At 35.2% G+C, this 19,461-nt stretch overlaps 1 protein-coding gene across 4 annotated transcripts in view; it reads right to left on the bottom strand.

Moving 5' to 3' along the window:
* Positions 1–19,461, bottom strand: part of LOC125650048 (dual oxidase 2-like) — a 45,621-nt gene that overhangs the window by 23,864 nt on the left and 2,296 nt on the right. For all 4 annotated transcript variants that reach the window (XM_056165559.1, XM_048877985.2, XM_048877984.2 and 1 more), the window contains exons 2-16: positions 15,996–16,088; positions 15,244–15,405; positions 13,861–14,045; positions 13,089–13,314; positions 10,915–11,087; positions 10,049–10,148; positions 9,097–9,223; positions 7,913–8,048; positions 6,512–6,605; positions 6,167–6,330; positions 5,866–6,047; positions 3,275–3,387; positions 1,273–1,446; positions 950–1,060; positions 4–212 (exon numbers count right to left, since the gene is read on the bottom strand). In XM_056165559.1, coding sequence (XP_056021534.1) covers positions 4–212; positions 950–1,060; positions 1,273–1,446; positions 3,275–3,387; positions 5,866–6,047; positions 6,167–6,330; positions 6,512–6,605; positions 7,913–8,048; positions 9,097–9,223; positions 10,049–10,148; positions 10,915–11,087; positions 13,089–13,314; positions 13,861–14,045; positions 15,244–15,405; positions 15,996–16,088 — 2,249 coding nt within the window. The remainder of the gene's footprint in view (positions 1–3; positions 213–949; positions 1,061–1,272; positions 1,447–3,274; positions 3,388–5,865; positions 6,048–6,166; positions 6,331–6,511; positions 6,606–7,912; positions 8,049–9,096; positions 9,224–10,048; positions 10,149–10,914; positions 11,088–13,088; positions 13,315–13,860; positions 14,046–15,243; positions 15,406–15,995; positions 16,089–19,461) is intronic.

Genomic DNA, 19,461 nt, shown 5'->3' with positions numbered 1-19,461 from the left:
TACCAAGTCTATTTCCCCTTGTACGCGGACTGATATTACGTTCTGAAGTCCATCAGCTGATAGCCGGAAGTGCAACTTCTGTTTTATCATTCGTAAATCCAACATCCGCAACGGCTTTCTTCGCGTATCCTCAACATGTATCTTTTTTCGATTTCGATCAAACTTGACTTTTACGTTGCGTTCATCGGAGTTGGGTCCAACCCATTCAACAGCTAAAACATGAGGTTAAAGATTCGATTGTGTTTTGTATCTATCTAACATTGCAATATACTTACGAGATATCTGTATATTTTTCTAAAGGGACTATTTCTGATTTACCAAATCAGATTTTGTTTAAGCACCGGAAACCTTACTTTTGAATACACTTAGAAATTTGGTAATAATTATTTGATAGGTCTAATCAACTTATCATAGAATCTCATTAAAATGGTGACAATAACGAAAACATTTTATACCCCCTCGTAAACGAAGTTCAGAGGGGGGGGGGGTTGGAATTACAAGTCTATCTGCTTGTCAGTATGTCCGCCTGTCTGTAGACATGATTTGTCCGAGACTAGCGCGTAGATTTTTCTGAAAATTTGTACTCTTTATTCACCATATAAAAATTGTGCACCATGACATTTTCATCATAATCGAACAATTATGTCTCTTGATTTTACAGGTGTTTTTTTTTTCAACTTTATGAACTTGATCATTTGTTTTAAATTTTGTACCTACATGTTCTCTCACAGAGACTACGACACAAGTTTATGATAGATTACAAATAACAAGCATCGGACAAACGTTGATGAGAAAAGCTGACATGGTCCGTTGGATCTGGTGAGCTAAATATGTTCGAAACAAAAATATTGAAAAATAATTTTTAAAAAGATGATAATCTATACCATAATTATGTTACACAAAAGAAAATCTGGTGAATTCATAAGCACAACAGTAAGTTTATGCGTACCTGTGAACACATTGGGATCATCGTTCGGACGGTGGGGTGCCCGTCTCTGTCGACCACGTTGCATTTTTTTCGCTCGGATTTTGGCCATGCATACCATTATGCCAACAGCCCCTGAATCAGTCAAAACCATCAATTACCACAGAGAATAGTAACCGAACACGCCTTTGAATTGTTAGAAGCATGAATAGTATACATGAACGGATATCAATTGATTTTAAAGCGAATTGGAGTCTGGTAGTTTTGGAGGCAAACAGTTTCAGTGCCGATTTTCAGAAAATATTTTGTTTTTATTCAAAAGGTCAAACTATTTCTTCCTAACTGACCTGGAACACAAAGTCCTAGTCCCACGAACGTCAACACGAAGGCTGCTCCACTTCCCGAGAAGTAGTCGTAGTGCTGGAGAGACGTACAGTTTTCTATATGGAAAAGCTCATCATGCATAAGATTGGAATCTGCTGTCAGTTGATTAGGCTGATCACAAGGATCAGTATAGTTTCCTTGAGAATGAAACATAATAACCATGGATTCTGCCTGAGTTCAGGCATTCGGAGAACACATTCTACACATCAGATGTAATTTAATGTAAAACTAAATCACCAATGCCCTCATTGTTCTTTTAAGAGTTATTAACTTGTCTGTATATCAATGAAGGCGTCAATTTTTTCCAAAGCTATATAACTTGTCTGGTTTTGTAATATTAGCCCTAAATCTAAAACTTTTAATTTGTTGTAAAAATCTGTTATCATGATAGGTTTTTATGTAACTTTAACCATAATCATTTGATAAAATTAAAAGTAAGTTTAAGATTTTATTCAAATAAATATTTCGGTGTTGTATAACATAGAACGGTACGGGAACACAGTAATGTAATTTTAAGAGCCTCTGCATAGGTTTTCTGAGACAAATGATATCACAAATTTATAAACCTAATTTTTATCTGTCATACAAATAGTAAACAACAATTTTGCAACAAAACTTTTTGACACCAAAATGACAGCTTTATGGCGTCAATCCTTTAAAATGCTATCCCCTGTATGTTTATCAATGAATTTAGATTTTTATAAAAAGTGTTAATTCTTTTATAGGCAATACTGTGTCTAATTATCAATTAATCTAGATGTTATACATGTAGGTCATATGAAACGATATTCAGATGAAATTACGTCATGTATGGGAATTCATTAATTAAAGTTTATTGAACAAGAATTCAATTTTTTTCAATGCAAAATAACTAAGTAAAACTGATCAAATGTACTCGATCACGAAAATTATCCTCAATGATCGCGACTTATCTCCCTTTGCTGATGACCTCAGAAAGACCCACAGTGGTGTAAACAAAAGACTTTGTATATAACTAAGTATTTATTGCACAGACTTGAAAAAATGTCACAGCTTGTGTGCTGCATTTAATTAAAGTATTGGGTCGAAGTGGTTAACAAAAGGATCAGTGGGAAATCAGACACAGTACCAATCGTGTTTTATTTTCCGAAGACTGAAACAATCTACGTTGAAAGTCGACTGCTTACCGTGAGCGCACTAAAAGTATGTATTGCACAAGAATATTGTAATCACAACATGCCCGTTAATGAATCTACACAAACGTATGCTTTATTTTCATATTTGATCTGCAAGTACATTACATGTACAAACTCTTATCAGTTAACGATATTCGCATCTAGCTTAGCTTCATATTCATAAATACGTGTTATATACACGTAGCTACAGTCACGTCCCAAAAGTATGTAACGTTTATTTTCTTATTATCAATTACAAAATTTAGCTAAATCAAAATTGTAAATAAACTTTTCATTCTGAATTTAAAAAGAAAATCATGAAGTAGCATGGGTATTTTATATAGTGAACGTGTTTTAAAGCTGTATGATCCGATGTTCATGTATTATTTTTGTACAGAATTAGAATTGTTATATTATTCCTAACAAACAATAAATAATTTATGCATACCTGCTATAATTACTTTTAGAATAATCATCTCATTGTTTTCTTCTACACACAAATGTTTTCAAGCATGCAATTAGGGGAAAGTTAATAACTTTGAAAAACTAATTAAGGAGGTATGCTACACCTGAGGAATTTGATGTAGATGAAAAGTGGAGGATATGTACAACAATATTTTGAAGTTCAAATTTTTCAAATTTACTTTATTTGTCAAAAAATAAATTAGTAGAAGGGTTTACAAATCTTCAAACGTTAAAGCCTCTTTTGATTTAAGTTTTAGATAACTCAACATTCAACCTAGAAATGAAGAAATGCTTGAGGTAATACGGTTGTAAATAGAATACATAGATATCAATAAACGATACTCACTGTGAATAAATACGTCCTCTTGAATATCGTTCTCTGTAACATTCGTCACATTTAGAATAATGGAGTGGAGCGTCACATTCATAATGTCCTGTATTTCATCATCATTGAAGTACCTTCAAAATTAGTCACAAAGATACCCTATCGTTTGTTAGTATGCTCCATAATTATAATATTTTTCTTTAATATGGCTATATCTGAGTTACTTAATTCAAAATCATTAGCAAAGGACTATATGTGATTAATGCATTGCTTTGGCCCATCAAAATCGACATTCGTTATTTTGTTTCAAAATTCGTGTATTTGTACCAAAATCACGGTGAGCAGATCAGTTTTGATTTTCATTTTGATACAAATGACGTAGACCCTAAATTATTACGTCACAAACGTACTGTTTTACGGCCATTTTCTTTTTTAAAGCAGCAAGTGGCAATTTTGTAACATACAAAAGTTTTCCGCAAAATGGCCGGCGTTATGTGCATCATTCGGTGATGTAACATTTAATCTCCGATCTCCTTATTATAGCAATCCAGTAAAAATGATTAAGTTATTTTGAAGGTTTCTGGAAGTTATTAAAATTAGAGTTATCGCTCTTTTGTTTACACATCGTCTGCTGCTTTCAAAATGGCTCGACCAGGCAGACAATTGTCTAGTGACACGAAAAATGCTATTGTTGAATTAGACGAAGGCAGACATAGCGGTCGGAAAATATCTTCAATGTTAGGAATTAATCCTGTTCAAATGTTTTTAAAATAATCCTACAACAGTTCAAAAGTTTTAAAACGATTTCGACCCAGGAATTCTGTGGAAAATAAGTAGCGAAGTGGATGACCTCAAGATAGTGACAGAACAGACCGACAACTGATGCGGTTTGTGAAAACGAAACGTAGAAGGAATGTAGAAGACATACATGTAACTAACCCTTTAAATGAGAAAATACCTGTGAAAAAGAAGACGGAGGTTCTATGGACTTCAAAGAAGGGTTGTAAAGAAAAAATATGTATAAGTGATATCAACAGATTCAAAAGGAAGGCATGGTGTCGTACAAAACTGCATTGTACCGTTAATAATTATTGGGGAAAATAATTTTTCTCGGAGGAAACACATATCTGTATTGGTACATGTTAACACTGTAAAGTGCATGTCTGGTGGTGTGACGATGAAAAGTGCCCCAAATCTTGTCTCCCAGAAAAAACCCTGACAAAACTGCAAGTCCTGTTGTGCCATTTTTGGGGACGTATAACATTTGAAGATGTCGGCATATTTGTGCCTGTGGATGGGAACATAAATTCTCAAAAGTACACAGATATTTTAGAAGAAAATCTTTGGCCAATTGTCACAAAAGTTTTTCCAAATGAATCCTGGATATTTCAAAATGACAATGCTACGCCTCATCGTTCTAGGCACACAGTTAAATGGAAACTGGGAGACAATATTCCTGGAATGGTATGGCCAGCTCAAAGCCCTGATTTTTATTCATTATCACAGAAAATATTTGGAGATACATTAAAATCCGATTGCAGAAGGTGGTGTATAGGATAAAAATTAATCTAAGGATGACCTAATTAGAGAGGCAAAGTGTATATAGATGTCTATTGATCCTACATACATAAAATCTTTCCAGAACTCCATTCCTACAAGAAATGATTCTGTAACAAAATATTAGGGTAAGATTTATTCACCCTCTTAAAAATGCAGTTGTTTTACTTATTGCTTGTCGTAAGAAGCGACTAAATGTGGCAGCCCTTCGGATAAGACCGCAAAAACCGATGTCCCGTGTCACAGTAGGTATGGCATGATAAAGATCCCTCCCTACTCATAGGCCGTAAGCGCCGAGATAGGCCTAAATAATAGACCTTCACCGGAAATGCTAATGTCTCCATATGAGTGAAAAATTCTCGAGAGGGACGTTAAACAAGATACAACCAGTCAACCAGTCCGATGCACACTTTCTGTTTTAAAAATAATATTGGCCATTTTACGGGAAAACGTTTGACCCTTACGTGTAGTTTTTCTCCTAGAAAACATCGAACGCAGGTTTGTAGAATTTTCATATTCACACCATAGCAAGGGCGGATCCAGAGGGGGCGGGACATAGATTTATCATCCCAGTACACATAGATTCTAGTACATATACATGTATGATAGAAAACAGTTTCATGTAATAGAAAAATCATCCAAGTCTGCACTGTGTGTTTCTGAGGAAAGAATGTTCTCAAAAACATTTTTTAACTAAATTTGATCAAAATATTGAGAATTAATTGCGTCCTACAGATGATATATATCCCCAAAGCTGTAAACATCAAAGATGAATTTTGTGACGCGGTATTGTACATCCTTTTTGTCATGAAATAAAAGGTTTAGCCATCTTACAGAATTCCCTGTGTCTTCCGTTACAAAGATTCAAAAACTTATTCACAATAACTCGGACAGATGGGAATGCATAATTGAACTTTTGCAATGAAAACGTCAAGATAACGAACAGTAATCAATCTCAAAACGCCTCTAAGCAATACAAAATTAAGAGTTGGGCAAACAGGGACCCCTGGATATTACAGAGGTGGGATCAGGTGCCTAGGAGGAGTAATATTTACCCATTTCCTTTGTTTTCAAACCAAAACCGGTCACCATGACGTATACGCATGAATTGATCCAAGAGAATGCTTCTGAACAGTGGACCTGGTCCATCGTCCGTCGTCTCCAACAGACCACCGACGAATAGGTCTAAATTTGGATTGGACGCATTGTTGTAAAGATTTCTTAAGTTTTCGACTGCCTGAATAAGACAAAAAAATTAAAGTGAATTATGATGCTGTGTGAGAATATGACGTCACAGTTTTAATTAATTTGATTCATCAATATATAATTTGAAATTCAATGAATTGTTGTCATTACTGGACGTATATCACGGTTAGTTGTCAGATTGCTCCAATCAACCGCATCCAAACCAAAGGCCTTTCTAACCGAGTTGAAGTCCGTCAAGCCATGTTCACGTCCTCGCTGAATATTTATAGCGACAAGGTCACGTCGAGAAAACTCCAAAGGACCAAAAAGATGCTCTTCAAGTTTAAAAGTAAATGTGCACAGAATATAAGCAAACAAACAAAATATTGTTAATTGTTTTATTTACATCGAAAATAACGACATGTCAAAAGACGACACGCTATTTACAACGATATTTATAGGCGAACAACACAAAGTCATTCTCGATCGTTTAGTAAATTGATTTATATCCTTTACCTCTGAGATCAGGAACAACAATGTGGTCCTCTTTTTCAGCCAATGTTGACGATAGACCTCGAATAATATCATCTAGCATGTTGTCCACGGGTTCCTATAACATTTAGTGTTGTAAAAATATCTAACAAGGTCTTCAACAATTCTATTAAAATAGTATTTACAAATAACCAGTCTTCAATTACTCCATTACAATAGTGTTTACAAATAACCGGTCTTCAACAACTCCATTACAATAGTGTTTACAAATAACCGGTCTTCAACAACTCTATTACAATAGTGTTTACAAATAACCGGTCTTCAACAACTCCATTACAATAGTGTTTACAAATAACCGGTCTTCAACAACTCTATTACAATAGTGTTTACAAATAACCGGTCTTCAACATACTTCAATACAATGTAAAACTTATACGGTACCAATTTTGATGCACCAGATGTGCATTTCGACAAATAATGTCTCTTCAGTGATGCCCAAGCCGAAATTTTAGAAGTTCGAAATGACAAAAACTAGTAAGAGCTAAAAGGAAAAGTAAAGTGTCAAAAACCGTGGCCAAATTCGTCCACGGATCAGAGCTATGCATGAGGGAGATATCATCCTTAAGGTAGTACTCTACATCGTCATAATGGCTGACTTCCTTTAAAAACATGGATGAAAAAATCGATATCAGCAATATTTGGCTTTTCCTTTTCCATTTAAATACCTTGCCGAGTAGCTCAGTAGGTTAGAATACCGACTGAAAATAAAAGAGAAAAAAAAAAGAATACCGACTGCTGAACTGTAGGTCGCAGGTTCGAGTCCAGCAGGGGTTTTAATTTTTTTTTCAGATTACCTTCTACTAAAACTGTATTTTTTGACAAAATAAAGCAAATTTGAAATTTTTCAACTTCAAAATATTGTACATATCCTCCACTTTTCATCTACATCAAATTTCTCTGGTGCAGCACTCCTCTTTAATTTTGAAGTGAATGTCTAAATTTTATCCCAGCAATTAAATATATATCCGTATTTTCAATCCAGTAACGAAGTACTTAGCTACTGGGCTGTAGAGACTCTTGGGGACTAACAGTCCACCAGCAGAGCCTCGAGTGTTTACAAATAACCGGTCTTCAACAACCTCAATACAATAGTGTTTACAAATAACCAGTCTTCAACAACTTCAATACAATAGTGTTTACAAATAACCAGTCTTCAACAACTTCAATACAATAGTGTTTACAAATAACCGGTCTTCAACAGCTTCAATACAATAGTGTTTACATATAACCGGTCTTCAATAGCTTCAATACAATAGTGTTTACATATAACCGGTCTTCAATAGCCCCATTACATAGTGGTTACAAATAACCGGTGCAAAACTCACACGATACGTTTTTACTAAGCTCCGGTTTAACAACACTAACCCTGCTGTTCCAGTAAGCGTTACAGAGCCTAATTGCGTGTACTCTGTGTGGTTGGTTAGGGATTCCTATGGGTAGGTTCTTCCAGTTACAATCCATCTGGTGTGCCATCCTCGTCTGGTTTCCCGTCGTCGGTCCTCTGTGAAGCATATAATAAATTTTGACACATATAACGTCGATTCTTCTAACTGTGTTTATAGTATGAGAGAAGATGTATACCATTTTTTCTTTGTTTGTAAAAGATTCTCAGTAGTAAGAAATGTTATGTTCGACGAACTCTTTCAAACACAATATTGATCTATTATTGATATCGGATTTTTACTTTGGGGCAGTGGCAATTTTGGGTATGCAATTAACAGCAAACGTTTCAATTGAATTCAAGCAGATTCTCATGATAGTAATATATTTTACGCTACATACACGAACAAGTAAAATTATGGTATTCATTTTGTCTATACATATGTTTTATGACAACTGTTATCAAATAATCTTAGGTGAAAATTTGATAAGTTTCATAACTTGTGTTGAAACCTATTGTATATTATACATGTATATGCAATAAAATTTGTTCAAATCAAATCAATACATGTAACAATCAACTTCATAACAAAAGGAATGCTGCCTTCAGTTTCTCCATCGTCAACTTCCCACATTTGTGTAGCAATATTATACATGTGCCATTATCACCTGCATATAGTGTTGATTCGATTGTAATAAAAATATACAAGACTGGAAATAGAATTGAGTTAAGTCTGGAGAAAATTGTGTGAATTGCAAATCATATTCTGCGTATGATCAATTTTTAAATCGAGGTAGGCTGCGGATTCGAACCCGGAGCAATACATTTTTTTTTTCAATTTTGTCATGGTTACGTTCCAGTAGAATAACAGACCAATCTATACCGCATTTGAATTATTCGCATCACTTAACATTGAACGTACATTGGGAGTGTCACTCTTCGCTCTAATAGATCTACATTTTGAAATAATATGGACAGTCAGCATTGTTATGATTTGCATGTACTATCCTGAAACAATAGTCAGGGTTTGATTCATGGTACACTGGCCTCCGACTCGTGCAGCATGGGTCAAAACCCTGACTACTATTTCAGCAAAACGTTAGGCAAATCATAACACTATTATATAAACATGGGCGTCATTTGTACTGCGTGGGCCCCTCTTACATACCTGATCCAAATGCCTGGTGTAACCAGTGTGTGGCCAAAACGCATTGCAGCGGTCTGGAACTCCTGGGAAATGCCAGGATGTATTTCAGAGTCATAACCATTGAATGCGCAAAATCGTCCGGTACAATCTATTTCAGAAGTATACACATCCATCAATATTACTTTGTTTGTTCCGTAAGAAATAATTATTAACATCTTCAAAGCATTGTATTGGAAAAAGTGTTGTTAATATTGCAGTTTCGAAGGAACATATTTTGTTCCGGATCTATTTTTAGAGGTTTTGGGCTGATTGGAGAGATGGATGCAGAGAATTAGAGATATTCTGAAAGTTTAAGAGATCTTTCAATCAGTATTAAATCTATGAACAGAATAATTTCTTGAATACTGCCTGCAGGAGGAAATATTCGCCACCATTTTAGTTTCTCCTTCGTTATCAGTGAGGAAATTTTAGGAGGAATAACACCAGAGAAATCTGATATGGGTGAAAAGTGAGGGATATGTACAATAATATTTTGAAATTAAAAACTTTCAAATTGTCCGTATTTAGTCAAAAATTCAGTTTTAAATAGTAGAAAGTAATTTAAACAAAAACTCTTAATCTTCAGATCAGCTGTTTAAAACACGTTAACCGACTGAACTACCTAGCTAAGCAATTAGATTTAAAAAGAATATACAAATATTGCTGATATTCATAGTTTCAGTCATGTTTTAAAAGGACGTCAGCCATCATAATGATGTACATGTGGTATCTCCCGCAAGACTGGATGTATTTCGAATTCATAAGTTCTGAGTTATCTCTCTTTGAACACAAGTTTAAGAAACGAACCTGAGAAGGGCGAAAAATAAAACGCGGGGAGGAAATAACCCTATACAAAGTACTCCCATTTATCATTTTAAAAAGTCAGATCGCCTGATCAATCATCTGTATGAATAGAGCGCAGACTGAATCTTACTTTCACTGGGATCACGCAAATAGCTGGGAATCTCAAAAAATTTCTCTAGGGTTGTATCAATATGTAGCCATCTTGGTAACCAGTCGTACATCACAATTTTCTGAAAAACAAATATCGAATTGAAAAACAATAATTAGATAGTGACGAGAAAATTAAATTCTTCAAATTGTCAACAATATGTGTGTGTATGGACGTGTGTATGTTTTGGTGGATCTAGAGTGAGGGTTCAGGGTGTTTACCCCTCCCCCCCCCCCCTTCATCAGAAACGTTGGCTAAGAAGAGATAAACTAACGTATTTTGAGGGTGGAGCCCCTCCCCCTCTTTGAAAACCAAATTAATGGTAGACCATACCCACTTTCAAAATTTCTGGATCTGCCCCTGGTATGTGTGTGTATTCACAATCGTTTGCAGTGGATAGCCAACTATTTGTTAAGCTCTAAATCTTAAATACATGCTATTTCTCTTGTTTTGATATTTATTATTCTACGTCTTATTCAAGGATTTTCACTCATACTGAGACATCACCAGTTTGAGGTGAAGTAATGTCTCAAATTTTGCTCTCAGGTTAGGGTTCTTTATCGTAATACAGCCTTGACTTTCACTTTTAATGCCGGGTACTTGCCAAAGGAACATATACTACCTATCGTAAATCTATGTTAGGTTTGTTGCGAGAATCGAACATGGGAACTTCCGGTTGCGCAGCGAGCGCCCTAACCACTGGGTTCCAGGGATCGGTTTCATGTGTATGTCATTTCCGTTGCTGGATTCTTAATATAATATTACTACAGTAGAAAGAGTTTGACTCAAAGCTAATTGCTAGACTTTCTGACTACGACTTAATGATGTACATGTAACTATATAATGACCTGGTAATGAGCGATAACTCGTCTCCTTGCCTCCTCAAACAGTCGCTCGTCGTTCCCCCTCCAAGCGACATTCTCCTCTGCAAGTTTCTTGGCAATAAAATTGTGCCAACGAAACCAAATTACACCGAAGGTTAGCAAAAATGGGTTCTCAAATCCTCGAGGGTTTCCAAGTCCTAAAATTACAAAAATATCAAACTAAGAAACTTTGAGATAATTTTAAAAAACCTTTCTTCAAATCTTCTCTGTACAACTACGAGCATGATGGAAACTCTAAATCAAAATTCTTCATCAAGACTCAAAAATAATATGCTCGTCCATAGTATCACTTGTCTTTTTTCATCAATAACTGGAATCTTTAACCGTGGTTCAATTTAATCTCATTTCACTTAAAGTATTACAAAATCATAATATACATGTAATGTCATAGTTTGACACCGCTAATCGCTAACTTCTTCCTATTCTGAGCAATGGCCCCTTTATTGTTCCTTCCCCAGATTGGGTCCCTCCCGAATTTTAATCAATTGTTACTAATCGCAAGTATCAGTTTAACAAAAACAAAAAACAATACCAAAAAAAAAAAAAAAAAAAGATAAATAAACTCAAACACGCACGCACACAAAACACATCGATAAAAAAATCACATCTAGTCTTGACAGAGTCAGAAATCATGAACGTAACCTTGAAAATATCGATAATGTTTTCTCAGGAAATACAACATCCATATAAGGAAACTTTTACACCAATAACAACACAGTCTACTCCGGATATTCAGGAGACCGACCTTAATTGTCCATTACAGTCTACTCCGGATATTCAGGAGACCGTCCTTAATTGTCCATTACAGTCTACTCCGGATATTCAGGAGACCGACCTTAATTGTCCATTACAGTGTACTCCGGATATTCAGGAGACCGACCTTAATTGTCCATTACAGTCTACTCCGGATATTCAGGAGACCGACCTTAATTGTCCATTACAGTCTACTCCGGATATTCAGGAGGCCGACCTTAATTGTCCATTACAGTCTACTTCGGATATTCAGGAGACCGACCTTAATTGTCCATTACAGTCTACTCCGGATATTCAGGAGACCGACCCTAACTGTTCATTATAGTCTACCTCGGATATATCGAAATTCAGATGAGCAACTTTAATTGTTCATTACATGTATATCCGTTAAAATATTGCCCTTCATCACAGAGTCCGTAGTAGTTTGAAGTCTGAAACTGTTTGAATTAAACTTTTTTTTCTTTTTTCTGATTCCATAACATACCGATACGCATGAGATATGCGTGTTTGAGAACTATGTGTACATCAGGGGGAACAAATCAGTAAAATGGCAACGACAAACCTTCCAGGGTTATCTACACATTCTAAACGTTAAGGTATTCTGCATGTCTATCGAAACTATCGACCACACATTGTGTTTCCAATCTGAGTCATATATGGAAGCACTTTGAGATACAAATGCATATTCAATTTTTTTAATTGAGTCAACTTCAAGAGGTGTGTGCACTATGTTCAATAATAATTTCAATTTCAAGATCCACAGAGAAAAAAGTTCGTGATATAAATATCATGGTATAAAATTTTATAATTAAAGAAAATAAAACTTAATATTTGTTAGCAAATGTTTCATGAAAAAGCCCGGGATACCTTTTTAAACTTTGACAATGAGTATTGTGTAATATGTGACAATTTAGATGTTGCTCTCAACCATAAAAGTGATCCATTTGCTTTTTGCCCTTCTCCTTGCTGAAATCCAAGCCAATTTTATCCACAAGAGGACTACAGTAAACGTGATAATAAAGAACGTGCAATCTCTTACAGTAATGGTGACATTCCACTGACCTTTAACGGATCGCCAAACTCTGTATTCCCTGCTATTCATACCTCAGTATTATTTTTTGTTTTAAAATGTGCGGTTAAAAATTAATGGCTACTATATTCTATATCCAGAACTTTCTAGAACTTAAACCCTCAGTTTTAGTATTATTTTATGTATTTATTGTTCTTTGTTTTAGTTTGTTTTTATTGTTTTACATGTAAAGCGCTTTGTACTTTGTCCGCATAATTGACTCGGTAATTGTACATGTACCATTTATTTAGAATATATTTCGAATGATTTCCACTAAATATATAGACTGAGTATTGTCGTGATTTACATAACGTACTAAAGAACCGGCTGACTGGTTTCAGAAAGTGGTCAGCGGGTGGCGGAGGGTTTGCAAAGGGAAGTCGGATGTCATTATTGGCGGGAAACTGGCTTTTGATGTCATCATACGTGTTAGGATCCCTGACTTTCAGATATCCATGTTTGAATTCTCGTATGGCATCTGTCCAAGCTTTTCCAGGTCCATAGAATAATGTACCATCAATGAAGGGTGTAATTTCATTCAACTACAATAGAATAATGTACCATCGATGAAGGGTGTATTTTCATTCAACTACAATGAAATATGCTACATTTAGTATGTACGCAAGGAGGCATATTTATCTATTTCTGAATTTTAAGACACAAATTACTTCAACACTGACTTTGACAAAAGTGTCGTGAAATTTATAACATACAGGTATCTTGGTTGGATGCCGAAGTTGTGCGTAGCGGAGATCAGACTTTGTACATCTTACAATGTCGAGAGAAAAATGTTATGCGATATTGATGCAACCACGTAGATTTTCATCACTTTAATACTAAAACAATTCTACACAGTAGATCTTTACACGACAAGTGGGCTACTTCATACGAGTCCTTTAGTTCTGTAGACGCACTTAAAAGTATACTTCCTTTTTCCAAAGTTCTTTAAGTTCCCTTTGATGCTTGTTTGCTGCTTTGTTTAAAGCTAGAACAGTTTTTATAAGTACATTTGCATAGATTGTCTACACAAATAGATAAATATATACATATTGTATACAAATCATGTATGTCTTTACGTGATGTTATACCTGTTGTCTAGGGTTGCCTGCCGTCTGACCTGTCCTTTGATTGAACCTTGACCTTTGCAAGGGCATCTGAAGGTTGTCCAGATTATTAGGATTGAATCTGTGGTCTTTAGGAACAGGAATGTTAAAAAACTCCCTAGGACATCCGGGTCTTTGGACGTCCAGAATTTCCTCGACAATTTGTTGACCTGTGTGTATCGGAAATAGATTGCATCTCAACTATTGAGAAAAAGCCTGTTAGATATTTAAACTAATTTGAAGCGCTCAATGGTGCGAATAAAACTGCGTTAATACTGTCGTGCAACTCCCTTAATACAATAATAAAGTTTAACTACTAATCAAATTTTGTCGAGGACTCCGTATTTTAAGATGAAGGATTGGGGATACATCTTATTCAAACTGTGAGGGAGGTGTAGTTTTGTCTCCCACAACGTGACGATTGCAAGGTTAAATGAAGCATTAAAGTTTTCAACTATAGTGGCCTTGTAGGAATAGGAGATCGAACTGTAAAAATTTAATGCAATTCAAACGCAGGTTCAGTTAACAAAAGGATCGTTGCTTACATTAAATTGTCAACGATATCAAGTCAATATTTAATGTTAATCTCTTATATAAGTAACTGAGATGTTATATTGCTAACTCTTTTCACATCGACATATTGAACAGATCGCGCGAGTCGGAGTGAATGTAAAGAATGAAAAATCACCATTCTTTGATTTACATTCATTTAATTAAGTCTTTGCAGTAGAACTGCCCTTGACATTGTAACAGAGAGTATCTAAAAATATATAAAAACATTCTTAAAGATTCCTTTATTACTTGTATATTCTATTACGCTGAAATTTATTCACAGTTAGTGTAAAAATGATTGGAAACAACTGTAGGTAAAATTATTGTAACTAGTTACCAAATCTTTCAAACTACTACATGTATTTAGTGTATCAAAGACTCGTATTGATATAGATATGTATTCTAATGGATATCTAGTATCAAAGTGAACACGTGGGTATAAAATGAACAAACTACTTTTTACACCTCTACGGCAAGTACTGGGGCACCAATAGTGTGTAAGTTAAAAATTAGGAACATGAAACTGAACAGGTCTCTGCTTGTCTCGAATACTTTACCTATAAAAATATACATACAGGAAGTCAGGTGTTTCACAGAAAACAGACCAATGAAAAAAATCGTATGTTTTAAAATACATCCGTCATTGACCAGGTGGCATCTGTTTCTTCAGAAAACCGCTACATGTATGAGATAATTTTATGAAATAATTTATGATTCACTAAATATGTTAAGCAAACTATACTTGTAAAGATTTATGATCTATTCCCATATATAGGTATGTTCATATGAACTAGTTTGACTGGCTTTACGTATTACCGAAGAACACCAGCATGGCGGTTCTTCCTCTTTGGGATGGCAACCCGCTTTCCCCACTGTGTGCGGTGTCGCTGATGTGGAAAGGGTTGGGACGATCCTGCCCCGCAGGTTCGTAGACGCCATCTTGGTAGTCAGGGGGAGACTTTCGTATCAAGATATCGTCTAAAGAAATAACAGAAACAATGATTTTATAGATGACTGTGTATAATGATGAAACACGAAATACCCATCCATTAAAGACAAACAAATGATAACACAATGTACTGATATTTGCCACTTACAACGATGATAAATACCTTTTATTATTTTTGTCACATCATAAATTCGGATCGTTTCCAACATTTTTTAATCTTAAGTTACACGTACTACTAATTTAAATAAAAAGCGGATATTCTGGTCAAATTTCTCTGAGAATAATGAAAAGTTAGTGCCCATATTGTTTATTAATATCACGATGAACGTTAGACATCAAATTGACGCAATATAAGTTGTAAAAATATCGGCGTTGTAATCGACGGTCTCCAAATGCTTGTACAATTTACTCCGGGTATATTGAAATTTAGGGGACCAACCTGAATTGTCCATTATATCCAAAGTTCAATATAACCGATGTTGAGCTATATAAATAAAGTTTCCGGGGATCTATTTTTACATCACTATAACATATAGTTCAATATAAGTAACTCCAATATAAGTAGAGTAGACTGTATATACAATAGAGTGGTGGATCTCATCACTGTGTTTAAACTTACCCACTGCGCCCCAGTCTGGGTGATTCAAGTTATTAAAGAATCCGTCCTGTGGAATCGGTTCAAACTCTTCCTCGTGTTGGGGGTATCCGGAATCTAAGACACAAAAATAGATTTATTCTAAATGTGTTGCTGTTAGACTTCAACAATCCTCTACAGGCATGTAGGAATAGGGGGAGGGACTCCACATCAAGGTCATTGTGAAATACTGAGCAGTTATCACAAACTTTTTCAATGGGAGACTGAGCGAGGGATCTTTGTCTGAACCTATGAAGAGACCGAGCGAGGGATCTTTGACTGAACCTATGAAGAGACTGAACGAGGGATCTTTGACTGAACCTATGAAGAGACTGAACGAGGGATCTTTGAACCTATGAAGAGACTGAACGAGGGATCTTTGAACCTATGAAGAGACTGAGCGAGGGATCTTTGACTGAACCTATGAAGAGGCACACTGTGTTATGTGTAACTCTCAAGATAGTCTAATGAGAATGTCGGTTGTATTACAGGTACTTGTGCATTCATTTCAGTATCTATTTCTTGTTAAGTAATTAAATTGAGTAGAAAAATAGATCTAGAGAAATAAATGAAAACTATAATAAAGTAATGACAACTTGATATTCGTAATCTTCAACAGCAAATGACAGAGATGGTTCTGCAAGGTTGAACAGAAATCGTGAAAAAAATGTCTCAATATGGAAAAGTAGGAAACGTAACTTTCCAGTCATATTGGATACAATAAAAAAAAAGAAGAGGATGATAATGGGAATAAAATTAAAATTGGTGCCAGAAGGCGTCTGAATTTAGTGCATCTTATGCCACCTGTAACAAGCCATTTCAAACCGTGGACTTTCTCATATTAATCAACATGATACAAATGAAAAAAAAAACATTTCAGGAGCTAGTTGTAAAACAGGGAAAGCATTTCATGTTCACTTCATCTTTCACTGCCACGACTGAGAGACAATCCTGCAGCAGTTCTAAATACATGTAGTTGATATTGAAACCAGCAAATGTCAACCAAGCTACTTCAGCAGACGGTAACAGAGGAAGAAATTCAGAGACATAAACAGAATGAAATGGGAATGCTTTAGATAGAAGTACTTAAGCAAAAGGTTAAACAGAGGAAGAAATTCGGAGACAGAAACAGAAAGAAGTGGGAATGATTTAGATAGAAGTACTTAAGCAAAAGGTTAAACAGAGGAAGAAATTCGGAGACAGAAACAGAAAGAAGTGGGAATGCTTTAGATAGAAGTACTTAAGCAAAAGGTTAAACAGAGGAAGAAATTCGGAGACAGAAACAGAAAGAAGTGGGGATGATTTAGAAAGAAGTACTTAAGCAAAAGATTAAAACAGAGGAAGAAATTCGGAGACAAAAACAGAAAGAAGTGGGAATGATTTAGATAGAAGTATTTAAGCAAAAGATTAAAACAGAGGAAGAAATTCGGAGACGGAAAGAAGTGGGAATGATTTAGATACTTAAGCAAAGGATTAAACAGAGGAAGAAATTCGGAGACATAAACAGAAAGAAGTGGGAATGATTTAGATAGAAGTACTTAAGCAAAGGGTTAAACAGAGGAAGAAATTCGGAGAAAAAAGGTTGAGGAGAGGAAGAGATTCGGAGACAGAAAGACGAATGATATAGATAAAAATACTTAAGCAGAATTGGAAAATAAACTGGGCTGTTGGAAACAAGGAAAAGGGACAGATAAAAACTGAAGGAAATTTGGTTAAGGAAGGCAGTGAAAGATTAAATCAGGAAATTTAAAACAAAGACTTTGATGAAGCTTAAGTTGCCGTAATACTCATTGATCGAGCCAGAGAAAACAGATAGGTGCAAGGGAAAAATTAGGCAGCACTACCAATGAAAGGAGGGAAAATAACGAGAAGATCAAGGTCCAGAATGATTTATATATGATACATGTATGTACATTAAAACAGTAATTCAATCATTCGAATTCTAGATATATTACTAATAAAAGGCGAAGACAACAAACAGTGACCGATCTCATAACTCCTATAAGCAATACAAAATAAAGAGTTGGGCAAACACGGACCCCTGGATACACCAGAGGTGGGATCAGGTGCCTAGGAGGAGTAAGCATCCCCTGTTAACCAGTCACACCCGCCATGAGCCATATAATTTTATCTAGATCAAGTAAACAAAGCAACCTGTAACAACAAACTGCCTGACAATTTGTATAAAACACATCCGACAGCATTCGTCCCAATGACAGATTGTTAGGGCAAAGTAGCGCGATTAATATTATGACCATAGAATTATATTAATTTCTTTTACTTTTTCATTTTCGGGTAGAGATCTAGGTTTATTTTGATTTAATTGGATACAAGTTATTTTGTGCTCCATATATAGTGTGTATCATTTACTGAAATAAAAACTTTAAAACATTATTAGGTTCTTAATCTTGGTTGGAATAAAAATACGAAAACCGTCTTGGTTTTCCTTGGTCGCTATGCTATGCGGTGCTGTAATCCTCCTCACGGCTAAAACTTGTTATGATCTTAGTCATCATTGGTAAATATTTACATTTCCATTGATGATGTAGTCTGTCCTCCATAACTTATATCTCTTACTTTTTCTTTTCCTTTGTAGATATAGTATGTATATGTCTTGTATTTTCTTTTTTTTTTTTTTTTTTTAATTATTATTAGTTTTTTGTGTATTCACGATTAATTAAGACGACTTATCAATATCTTTTATTATTTATTGTACCTCTTGTACCACCGATGGATGGTGTGAGTGAAAATAAATGAACTTCAACTTGATCCAATGTTTGTACCGTCCATATCTTTACCGATTGAATTGATGAACTTTTTTCATGAATTCGAACGATGCGGATGACAATCTTGATAGATATATAATAGGTTGGGAATCTCCCGACAGAAATGAAAGTAAAATGAGAATATAATGCTGACGTAAGGCGTCACGGTTCGTGCCCCCATGTATTTTCGAAAAATGAAGTTTATTTCTTGAGTCACTTCAGAATTATTACATAACTACATGTACATGAAGGTATATATTTATTTAGTATTTCAAGTTTTAAAGGGGTGAAGTAGAGAGAAATATCCCTATGAAATATTAATTATGACTTAATCAATTTACCCTATTTTCCCCTAAATGGTACCCTGATAAAATCACGTTTTATTTATCTATCGAAAACGTCTTGGAGGTCCGTCATGAATGCATTGACAGTGGAGAATTTAAATTAGATTATTTGCACCTTTCTTAAACTGTACCCACATATATACATAAACGCCTGACTAAATAAACACGGAAGGTTTATTGTGTAGGAACAGTTCATGATTGGAGATACACCCGAGTTCAACAGATAAGAGTGAATGAACATTCAGTATATGAAAACAAACATACAAGGGGAAAGTCCCGCGTTCCAAGACCAGGAAGAATTTAAGGCATCAATAATCGGAACAGTCGGTCTGCAAGAAATAC

The sequence above is a fragment of the Ostrea edulis genome, chromosome 5 (assembly GCF_947568905.1).
Source record: "Ostrea edulis chromosome 5, xbOstEdul1.1, whole genome shotgun sequence".
Classification (NCBI taxonomy): Eukaryota; Metazoa; Mollusca; class Bivalvia; order Ostreida; family Ostreidae; genus Ostrea; species Ostrea edulis.
The sequence above is the reverse complement of the archived record's forward strand: the minus strand, read 5'-3'. Positions and strand labels throughout refer to the sequence as shown.